This window comes from Paramacrobiotus metropolitanus, unplaced genomic scaffold, assembly GCF_019649055.1.
Source record: "Paramacrobiotus metropolitanus isolate TYO unplaced genomic scaffold, Prichtersi_v1.0 Parri_scaffold0000147, whole genome shotgun sequence".
NCBI lineage: Eukaryota > Metazoa > Tardigrada > Eutardigrada > Parachela > Macrobiotidae > Paramacrobiotus > Paramacrobiotus metropolitanus.
The window spans coordinates 64643-76002 of record NW_026570367.1 but is presented as its reverse complement, the minus strand read 5'-3'; the positions used below and the strand labels follow the sequence as shown (position 1 = coordinate 76002).

Here is an 11360-nt window from a genome sequence, read left to right as displayed (position 1 = left end):
TTGATGTACGGTAAATGTAGCCAAAGTACGCATACGCAGCTGATGGGCGTTCTCAAGAAACCAGTATGTTTCAGTTCCTACTGTGTGGTGCTAAATCATAAGCAGTGGCTTGAGCCTCCATAAAAGGAAGAGGCAAGTTGAGTTGAATCGTTTCTCTTTGCACAATCCGTGATGCATATGTAGTATGTACGTTAGCCAGCTATACATAAGCTGCGCTAGCCGCATTAATTTTAGCGGTACATGTGGGAAAAAATATAATCCGGGTGACTCGATTTACAGAATTGAGGTTTTTTATGAAACTAACCAGTAAATTAATACCCTTTACCTGTACTCTGTAGCCTGTAGGAAATCTTAGCGACTATGCGGCATTCCTGGGAACCCCTGCAAAATATAAATATGCCGCATCTGCAAAGTTGCATCTATAGATATATTTGTAATACTGAAGTATCTATGTCTGTACGATTTTGTCGTACTTTGCTTGTAGTGTGTATGCAGAAAACATCTACGGTAAATGCCGAAATTTTGCTGAATTGCTGGTGATGCACGCAAAATCACCGTATGTAGTAAAGCAATTTTAATTTGCAGTGTTTCGAATTACATACTTTTGGTTTAACACAATTAATTGGTCAATAAATTAAGTGATCAGCTGATTAATTAGCCATCAAAGTGCTACAAGCAGCGCACATTTCTGGTGGAAGCGAAACGCCGGTGCTCACTTATGTAGTGGATTTACGAGGGAGATACCCGAACACGTCCGCGTCAGATCAGCATACACTTGGTACCATCAGAATCCTTAGAATTTCAGCTATTTTCTTCGAGAATCAAAACACCCCCAGATAAAGAACTCGAGTTTAGTGATCTCTGAGAAGCCAGCATAGATATGATGGCTGACTTCCATCGAAACGTCAGCAGGCGCCATACGCAATGTCCAGCCTAGCTACGCCATGCGCTACGAATAGTCTGGCTGCAATCTGTAGTTTCTGTACTGGTATCTTTGACAGTTGTCTCACCTATTTTGCCCTGTCGCGCGCACCAGCATCCGCGGTTGCATTGATCTGTACGGAGCCAGTCGATGCTGATGCGCTTACAGAGTCAAAAAACTGCGATAGCTATCGATAAAGCGCTATTGAACTTGTCGCTGAAAGACGGTTGCGCAATCTCGCATCCGTACCAAGGCGCCGTATAGCTCTGTATGGCGTCTGCTGACGTTTCGATGGAAATCAGCCATCTTATCTGTGTTGGCTTCTCAGGGATCCCTGAACTCGAGTTCTTTATCTGGGGGTATTTTGATTATCAAAGAAAATAGCTGAAATTCTAAGGATTCTAATGGTACCAAGTGTATGCTGATCTGACGCGGACGTGTTCGGGTATCTCCCTCGTTAGTCATTTAGGCAAGTAGTGAAACTATGTAGTGATTTACCAGCATCTTTTAATGGAATTTTGCTGAACGACTACGAGTACAGAATCCGATTCTAAATGCTCTCTCATGTATGACAATAGGAGTAAGGAAAACAATTGTACAATTTCACAAATACCAGCTTATAACTTGTTAGTTGTTATTTAACATCAATGATATTACAAATACACTGATATGCTGGAGATTTTAATCATTAATGAAGAGAATCTTTTTTAGTTTTTCTTCAATTTTTCTTATATTTCAGTTTTTCTTATATGGCACTCACTTCAGTTTTTTTATATGGCATTCAACCAAGTGCACATAAGATCTCGAAAGTTATGTTTTTGTATTTTATTTCTGTGTTAGCGTTTTGAAAGCGCCTTACACAACGTTGGAGATATCGCATATCACATTATTTTCGATTATTTGATAGATACGCGTTTGTGTGGATGGCTTACGGGTCCCTCAGGCTTTTTTGGCTGTTAAATTCGGAACACTTACAAATAAATAACGAATTAAAAAAAGCACATTATAAAGTACTTGCAAGTTGCAACATTGCTTCGACTTTGGTTGGTTTGCTCTTTCCCGTTCTTCCGACTGGCCATCTAACCACAAGACCGATCTTGCGGCTCCGGCTTGCCGGCACCTGATAAAATGTTTATAGTGCTGTTCACTGCATATATCAAGAGCAGGTTTTACAAAATCAACTTATTATAAGGGGATTGTCATTGCAGGGGCAAACCAAAAAATCACGCCATGGTCAGATTTTCATTTTTTGAATTGTAGACTTTGCGAATAATAAAATTAATAACAGAAGAGCCAGAAGAAAAGCCGCAGGTGTGCGACACTGTGCATATGCGCCTATGCGGCAGTACCCCACAAAGCAAAGCACATGTGCTATACCAGTTTGACTGCTTTGAACTGCGTATGCGTTTGCGCTATACAGCCTATCTGCCGTAAGGTATCAGCACTTTGCGCATTCTTTGAGTTTGAGCTTCTCGGAATTTCGCCTCAACGGCGATTTTTATTGTACCGTAACAAGGTCCAAATTCAAAACTTGTAGTAAGCGTTTAATTCTACTGGTTGTACGACAATAAACCTTTCGTTCAGTAATGTGAACGTTGTACCGTGGATGATTGTCTGGCCTCTGAACATTTCCTGGATCTTCGCCGAACTGGATGCAAATGAATGAATGAGTAGCTCAGTAGCAGCCCTCACCGACTTTCATTCATCCTTTCCGACTTTTGCGGATTATTCCCGTAGTTGTGGTTTGCAGTGACTGAAATTATACTTTGCGGAGAAAGCAGCAAGTTGGATATCATCTCAACTGTAGACGTCATGTAGATGAAAACTGTCTGAAAACAACATCGGTAAGGAAGAAGTGTGCGAATCCTCTGCTGATTCTATGAAAATTTGACTCTTTTTCTGGTGAGTTGTTCTACGTATGCGAACCTGTTGACAGATCTGACAAATGGACCCTAATTTATCTGCGTTCTTCCGGAATGTGAAGTTTTCAGCAGTATTGCAGAAAACGCTGGTAACACTGCTTCTTATTGCTGGAGCGATACTTTTGGAAATTCGCCTTATTTATGCGCTCTTCGTTTCCGTTATCGTCAATCTCATTTTCCATACGCTCGGCCTAACATGGAAGGTTGTATGGAAAACTCTTCCCCGAGATATCGTGTAAGTTCCACATATCTTCCTGGAAGATACGGTCGTATCAGTCAGGGTAGCCTGATTCCGTACCGTATGATTGTATGTATGGTAGGATTTTTCGCTTATGCTATTTGAAGCGACTTCCGGTTCCATTCCGGTTACTAGACGCAGTGCTTGATCATCCTGCTGCTATACCTGTATCACTGTTTTTCTTTTATGTATTGTGCGCTGTGTGGCGCAGTGACGGCAGTGTGGGAGTACGAATAGTTATGACAGTAATGTATAGTATAATGTCACAACCTGCAAACATTGTAATCGTGTAGTTGACTGTAATTGCTATTTTGTTCTCACAACGATTTCGGTGTTTTTCCATTTTTGTGGTAAAACCCATTCGTTTTTACAGAGCTGCGAGTCGACTGATCCGCTTGAAAATCATTACGTGGCGTTTTGCACGCCAGAATGCCACCATCGCCGATGTATTCTTGCGTAATGTACGGAGTACACCCGATAAGGCGGCATTCCGCTACGAAGAGCAAACGTGGACGTTCCGCGACATGGAGGAGTATTCTAATCAGGTGGCGCACTTCTTTGCCAGTCACACCAGCTTATCAGCTGGCGACTCAGTGGCTTTGTTGATGACGTCCAGGTAAACTCCCTCGAGTGACTCAGTGTGACGATGCGTGTACAACCGGAAGCGCACAAAAGTAATGCGAGAATAGCTGCCTTAAAATTTTTATAGTCATATCAAGATCGAAGTTCACTGTGTACCTACCTATTCGGGAGCGTTTTGCATACGATGCCAGATTTATACATATATATAAATGAGTCAGTATTTGCTTACGGGCAAGTGCTATCAAGATTAAAAGACTACGATTTTATCAGTAAGTTCAATCCCTTTTAGGCCGTAAAAAGTAGTGATTATTCCTATTACTGGCTATTAGTATACATAGCTATAATACAGGAAAATGTTGTAATCTGATGGACTGTATTCCATTATACTTTTGTAGGCCAGAATATGTGGGAATCTGGTTGGGAGTGTCCAAGATTGATTGCGCCGCTGCATTGGTCAATTTTCAGTTGCGAGGAGAATCCTTGCTGCATAGTCTGCAGGCGGTGCAGATGAAAGCGCTTATTGTGGGCGAAGAACTGCGGGATGCCGTTGAGGAAGTGCGTGCATCTATAATGGGCGTGCCGATCTACGTGGTCGGTGAGCGGGGTTCCATTCCTTCCGGAACACCTTATCCACCGCACGTGCTGTCCATCGACCGTCTTTTACTGCAGATGTCCAAATCCCGTCCGGAATTTGTACGACATCCCAATTCCATTCAGTATCGCAGCTACTTTGCATTCTAATTTATTATTTTTCTCTGCAGAACGGACGCGTAAAACGCTCTACCAATACCTTATTCTATATTTACACGAGCGGCACCACCGGTCTTCCAAAAGCAGCGATTATTAGCCATGCACGATTTTTCTATATGTCATGTGGAATGAAAACGATGATCAATATTAAGGATGATGATGTGATGTATTGCGCATTGCCTTTGTACCATACAGCTGGCGGTAAGAAAACTAACGATTGTTTTCAGAGAACAGTTTCATCTTGAAAAGCCGGCCTTTTGGAGCCTCAAGTTGGGCCTGTGACATCAAACATGCATTCCAGAATATTTTATTATAAATCTATAATCTGTTTATTTTTAGGGGTTTTGGGGATGGGGCAATCAATTGTCGGAGGAATTACGGTTGTGATACGCAAGAAATTTTCCGCTTCCCAGTTTTGGAAAGATTGCATACAGTACAACTGCACGGTATGATCGTGCATGAGCTACCGAAAAGGACCGAATCATGCTAGACCAAACTTTTTAGATTGCTCAATACATCGGTGAAATTTGTCGCTACATTCTCTCGCAAAAGGAATCTCCCACTGATCGAATGCATCGTGTACGGTTAATGTTCGGAAATGGCTTACGTAACCAGATCTGGGCGGACTTTCAGAAACGTTTCGGTGTGAAGCAAATGGCTGAATTCTATGGGGCTACGGAAGGTAACGCTAGCCTGATTAATATTGACAACACAATCGGTGCGGTGGGATTTGTTTCTCGAATCGTGCCATGGATCTATCCCGTTAAATTGATTCGGGCGCATCCTGAGACCGGCGAGCCGTTGCGGGATAGCAAAGGGATGTGCATTCCTTGTAAACCAGGTAAGCGTGCATAGTTTGCGAAATTTGTTTAATACTAAGATTTCTGTGTGCTGCTTCCTTTCCGGTTTATTAGACGTAGAAACATTTGAGCGTCTCTCAGTTTAGCTGTCGATTCTAGGGGAAGCTGGAGAATTGGTGGGGAAGATTAAGACTTCCGGTATCCACAAATTTGACGGTTACTGTAACCAAGAGGCCACAATGAAGAAAATTGCTCACGATGTCTTTCGCAAAGGCGATTTGGCCTTTTTAACGGGTTAGTGCAAATGCAAAGCGTTTTGTGCCATGGTTTCTTAAATGCTTTTAAAATTTAGCTAAACGCGATGTCCATGCCTGTTGTAGGTGATATTTTGGTCATGGACGATTACGGATACTTATACTTTAGAGACCGGACAGGTGATACATTCCGTTGGAAGGGCGAGAACGTATCAACCAATGAAGTGGAAGCAGCTATTGGAAAGATTGTGGGATTGGAAGCTGTGGTAGTTTTTGGGGTTTCGGTCCCAGGTAACCGCTGCGAGATTTAAAATCCGGAAATAAGGTTACAGTATTCGTTATTATTACCGTAGAACGGTGAAGAACTGGTGAATGAACGTATTAATGATTTGCTTTTAAAAATATGCTGTTGCAGGATATTCGATTAGCTTAACATTATCTTGTAGGCTACGAAGGAAAGGCGGGTATGGTATGCATAACTGGGGATGAGCGGAAGCATGATTTACGCAAGCTGAGCGATGAAATGAAACATTCCCTACCCTCTTATGCTCGGCCGTTGTTTGTTAGATTCGTTTCTCAAGTTGAAGAAACAGGTACCATAGTGCAGTGATTCTATCATTTCTATGTCCGGCGGGACAACCTGGACTGTACAGACTCATAATTGGAAATTGTCCAGATTGCCGGTAAAATTAGGATCGGAACTTGTGTTTCATTAATTCCCTTTATAGGTACCTTTAAACTGATTAAAAGTCGCCTGAAGGAAGAAGGATTTGATCCACAGTGTTTGGGCCGTGATGTCCTGTATTACCTTGATCCCAGTGTGGATGAATATAAATTAATGTTACCTGACAACTATCGACAGATTGTCAACGGCAAAGTGCGTTATTAAACGCACGCAAGATGACATGAAATTTTCCACCTGTGGACTTCACTTTGATCTCTTTCATCATTTCCGCTTTATGATCCACTGGGCAACCGCTGTGAGGACGTCGAACGCCACTTATGTTTTTGCTTTTGTAATATTTTCGCTAACATCGAACGGTGCCAAGAAATTTTATTTTATTATTGTATCTGTCTACCCTGTATTATTGATTACAATGGCAACTAACTTAAGCGACAAATTTTTTAAGTGAAGGGCAGCGATTTTTGGGCTTCTAGCAAATGCTTAGTTCATTTATGTTGTTTTTTATTTGGTTTTACTAATTTTACAGGGTGAACTGTTTTATTCTGTATCATAAACGTTACTGTTTCACTCTGTTACTGCTTAATTAACTTGTTTTAATGTTGTCCCCTCGGACCAGGTTTCTTGTGCATTTTAATGGTTGGAATTGAATTTTCTTTTTGTGTGTCGAAGAACCACTCTGGTCAGTGCAAGTAATATTTTTGTATCTTTTGAGCACTCGTTCTTATAATATCGATAGAACCAAAATGCCGCAATCGGATCAGTAAAATGAGATACAAAAGCAAGTCACAAATGGAGCTCAAATTTAATAAATTTAATCAAACCGTTTCAGACACATTAACACAATGAAATGACAAAAACAGACTGGCTTAGTGTACCCATTTAACCCAGTTATTTTATTCATTTACAAAATCGACAAAAATATGGTCTCTCAGATTTTAAAAGACCTACTGAGCAAGTCATCTTGGCCGAAGGAGTACGCAGCAACACAAAGACAATATAATTACATAAGGAACTTCTGTATCCCATGAGCCGCAACAATGTTTTGATTTCCTGTTTCGACATAACTGCAGTCGAACTGATTTTACTGTCGAACACCGCTCCGATGAGAAAACCAAATGGTTCAGTGATCTCTGAGATTACAGTACTCAACATCTCCCACTGTCTTATCTCTTGGACGCCGCTGATCCCGGGAATCGCCGTCTTTCCCATCGGAGAACCAGCTTAGCCGGGAATAACAGTGCACCGGATACGCCGATCAGAACTCCGGCAAAATAAAACGTGCTATCCTTCGAACCAGTCGCTTTTGCCAAAGCCCCTGCAAAGTAAAGCAGACAATTAAAGGCCAGAGAACGCAGAAAACGACAATTTCCTTCAAACGCTGCAGTTTCCGAATCACAAAAAACTGTGCTGTATGATATTGAAAATCATATGATATTGAGTTAATCATTACCCGCAATGGGAGAACCAACCAAGGCTGCGATGCCTTGGAACAACATTTGCAGACCAAACGAGTTATTGAGCATTGCAATTCCAAATAAATCCACCAAAATAATCGAACGCAGCGCCGCAAAGGCCGCTAAAATTTAAGATAGAATAAATCAGATTATTTCAAACAAAACTTCGAAGTACGATTTCAACGAGCTCGGACTTACATATAGAAAGCCCAAAGATCAAAGCGTACGTAACGAACAAGGCCATAGTGCTCATCAAAGGGAAAAATACTGTACAAATGCCTCCAACAATCAGAGCGGAACAGGCCACGACGATGGGATCCACTTTGGGCATATCGGAGATAAATCCAACCACAATACGGCCAATCGTATTGGTCACACTTATGGACTGTAGAAACACAAGATATAAGAACGAGTGTACTGATCGCTGGTGATAGGTGAAAAACAGATGTGAAAATTCTTAAAAAACGTTGCGGAAATAATTATGACACAGAGATGCTTTACATACTACCAGATTATCGCTAAAATCTTTGACGTAAAAGCTGTAGTATCGCTGATTCGCTGTGGCGACTAGTAAGTAAAAACAGGAATACTGCAGACCTTACTTACCATTAAAACCCAAGTCGCTTCACTGTCGGTTATACCTCTTTCGGAGACAAATGCTTTAATAAAGACGAAAGGAACAAAGAATCCAGCCAGTGTCATAAAAGAAGTCACGCACGTTAGTAAAAAAGTGGGACTACGCAACAGCGACACATCTAACATCTGGCCGATAATGCGTCGAGCCGATCCGGCCAAGGATTTGTTTCGCTTGGCGTTTTTCTCGGCATCGATGGCATTCAGGCTGGCGCGGAAGTCATGAATGCTACCGCCGAATTGCCGAACCTCTGGCAGATTATGCACCGATCCTGAATATAGTACATCGGGCTTGGTGAAGGGTGCCGGTGACTCCGAGGGAATGCTTTTCCGACTCGATGAAGAGAAACGCCGTTCCAGACTACGCTCACGAGACCCAGCTCGATGCAGTACACCGGTGCTACTCATCCGTATCGCATCTGATTCATTAATATTTCCGGCAGAGCGCGGCTGATAGGTTATCTCCACAGTTTTGACTGAATACTGCCCACTTTCGGGTTCCATTTCGCTTTCTGTGATGTTTTCCAAATGAATGCCCTGACGTGGTGTAACTGCACCTACAAGCGTAACGTTCTAAGTACAGTAAAAACAAGCGCGCTCGGGCCCACCGCCGTCCGGTTGTGGCTGACAACGGGCAATACCAGAGAAGTATGACAGCCAATTAATCATCATTTCGGGAATTAATTAATACCTTCTTGATCGCTAACATCCATGTTGGAATTTAGCATATTAATTCGTGCATTTCGTGCGGCTTCGATACGTTTGAGAAAGCTTTCTGAACGATGCATCTCCGTGTCTGCTTCTTCAGGCCGGTGAGTGGGGAGCAGTGGTCGGAAAAGAGCAGCAAAAATTGCACAATTAAGAGCAATGCCAGCCATAATCAAGACCGTGCCTCGCCAGCCATAATACTCCAGTAAAGGTTCAATAATCGGCGGGAACATAAACCCACCGATACCCGATCCGGCCACCGCCAAACCTGTGGCAAAAGCTCGTCGTTTGTCGAAATATACGCCTACGATAACGATGGCCGGCAGATATACGAATCCAAATCCAATCCCTAGTCAGACAAACACTTATAATCATTACCAATAATAATGCGGAAGGAATCGCTTAACAGCGACTTATCGTGTCCGGTGCCGTATCTAAATTTGAGTGCATGCAGCTACCATAATTCTGCTTTCAAACGGTCATTTTCGTAAAACAAAACTTAGTACGACGACATTACTTCTGAAGCTTCATAATGGATACTTATTTAGCTGCACAGGACAATGTAATGCATTGCTAAACAATCTGAATTATTACGTATGCGAAATTTCGCGAAATTTTGTTAAATCTAAAAACCATCAGAACTTCGAATTGTACAAACCATCTCTGAAAAAATGTTAATAAAATACATTCGTACGTCACTGACACCCTGCATACCAGGAAGCCGTGCAAACAGAATTAATAAACTCTGACATGCTTCCCCCAAGCACGTCAACGCATACACCATTAATCATGCGTGCACAAACTGCAAATTAAACAGCAACATTTGCCAGTCTACCACATCATTATTGTGTCAAAAACCACAACAATCAAGCCAGTACCGCAGCGCTTTCACAAACAAATTTACAAGAGCAGTAATTTTCCAATTAAATACATCCAAATGTTACAAAATTACTAAAATGCAGGCAAACGATTATTGCGGAAATAATCGTTCCTAAAGTTTACGGCATCAATTGAAAGTTTCAAAAACCACGTTAAAAACAAAAACTTTTTTAAAAAAATCATAAACTGGCACTACAGCAACGAAAATTTTACCAGTAAGCCACGAGGCAAACAAAACTTTTAAAAAGCTTGAAATAAATACTAAAATACTACAACAGAAATCGTCATTCGGCGCAAACAGCAACGAAGTGGATAATTAAAATACATTCCCAGATCTCGAGGAACTTACCGCTTACCAGCCCGTACAGGACGATAAACTGCCACAGTTCCGAGGCAAAAGCGCTGGTGGCCATGGCGGCGGCCACAATGAACGAACCGACAACGCTAACAAGTCGGGCTCCATACTTGTTACACAGTCCACTAACCACCGGTCCTACAACAGGAATTTCATTATGCATCTGCCCGCACCACCCTCAACAAACAACGCAGCCAACCTGCTAGCAAATAGCAGCCCGACTGCAACGAACCAGCCCAGGGAACGACGGCTTCCTGACTGAACTGCTCAATCAGCGGATTGAGCAGCATCCCGAAGGAGAAGACAATCCCATCGACAATAACATTGATGGCGAAGGAGGCGACGAGGATAACCCTAGGTAAACATAGCCTGATAAACACCCGAGAAGCGCTGACAGCGCCGATTGTCATTACCATCCATAGCCTCCATCTGGTGCGACGACGATCGGCGCGGCTCTGGCGGGGGTCTTCTCGGAGCTCGGAGGCTTCAAGGCCACTTTTTCCTCACCGTCGTGAGCATCCACAACGTAGGTTGCTGTTGTTTTCACCATGATGTTGATCACAACTAACGCGGTGTAAAACGATGCAATCTACCACGCATCCCTCTGTCAGGGCTAAATCGGCAGATCTAACCAACAGATAATGGACCTGCCCACATGCCAATCACGGAATCACCGGTAGAAAGCGCCAGACTCAAGGTTCAGCGGCAGAACAGTTTCTCGCAGACGAGCACAGGCTGCAACGTGCATTCTGGGTTTATCTTTTATCAGCCGCGATAAGAGCAGCACAATATTTTCAGAGAGCTGGGAACACCCAAATAAATAAAAATTTACAAAATTTGATGTTGATTTTAAAAGATTCGCCTGATAAAACTCGAACTATCTATCATAAGTACACCAGAGCGCAAGCAACATGTGGCAGTGGCTCGCGTCGTCCTACCACCGTCGGGTACAAAAATCCGTACACTATACTGCACATGTATGTAGTTTATGTACGTACTACTAATACTTAGTGCCGGATCCGGAAAATATAACTTGTAACTGATGCCGTTTATTGGCATGGCTAACGTAACAGTTCTGTAAAACTGCAGACGTGGGTACCACTGGGTGGATCTGGATTCTGGGATGATTTGCTGGCACATACATTGATACATACATTTAGGACGCAATGGAGCGCTGC

At 42.6% G+C, this 11360-nt stretch overlaps 2 protein-coding genes across 2 annotated transcripts; one reads left to right on the top strand and one right to left on the bottom strand.

The window, feature by feature from the left end:
• The first annotated feature begins 2328 nt into the window (after window positions 1-2328).
• LOC129599492 (long-chain fatty acid transport protein 4-like) lies at window positions 2329-6914 on the top strand. The gene is made up of 11 exons (XM_055497745.1): window positions 2329-2766; window positions 2859-3079; window positions 3456-3698; window positions 4060-4357; window positions 4426-4615; window positions 4754-4860; window positions 4919-5255; window positions 5374-5508; window positions 5595-5759; window positions 5915-6061; window positions 6197-6914. The coding sequence occupies exons 2-11, from the start codon at window positions 2868-2870 to the stop codon at window positions 6355-6357; spliced, it is 1995 nt and encodes a 664-aa protein (XP_055353720.1). The 5' UTR covers window positions 2329-2766; window positions 2859-2867; the 3' UTR covers window positions 6358-6914.
• A 35-nt stretch (window positions 6915-6949) lies between these two features.
• On the bottom strand, window positions 6950-11107 carry LOC129599493 (monocarboxylate transporter 2-like). The gene is made up of 8 exons (XM_055497746.1): window positions 10596-11107; window positions 10382-10536; window positions 10177-10320; window positions 8932-9297; window positions 8214-8797; window positions 7806-7992; window positions 7604-7729; window positions 6950-7468 (listed from the first exon to the last, which is right to left on the bottom strand). The coding sequence occupies exons 1-8, from the start codon at window positions 10730-10732 to the stop codon at window positions 7317-7319; spliced, it is 1851 nt and encodes a 616-aa protein (XP_055353721.1). The 5' UTR covers window positions 10733-11107; the 3' UTR covers window positions 6950-7316.
• Window positions 11108-11360: the final 253 nt, after the last annotated feature.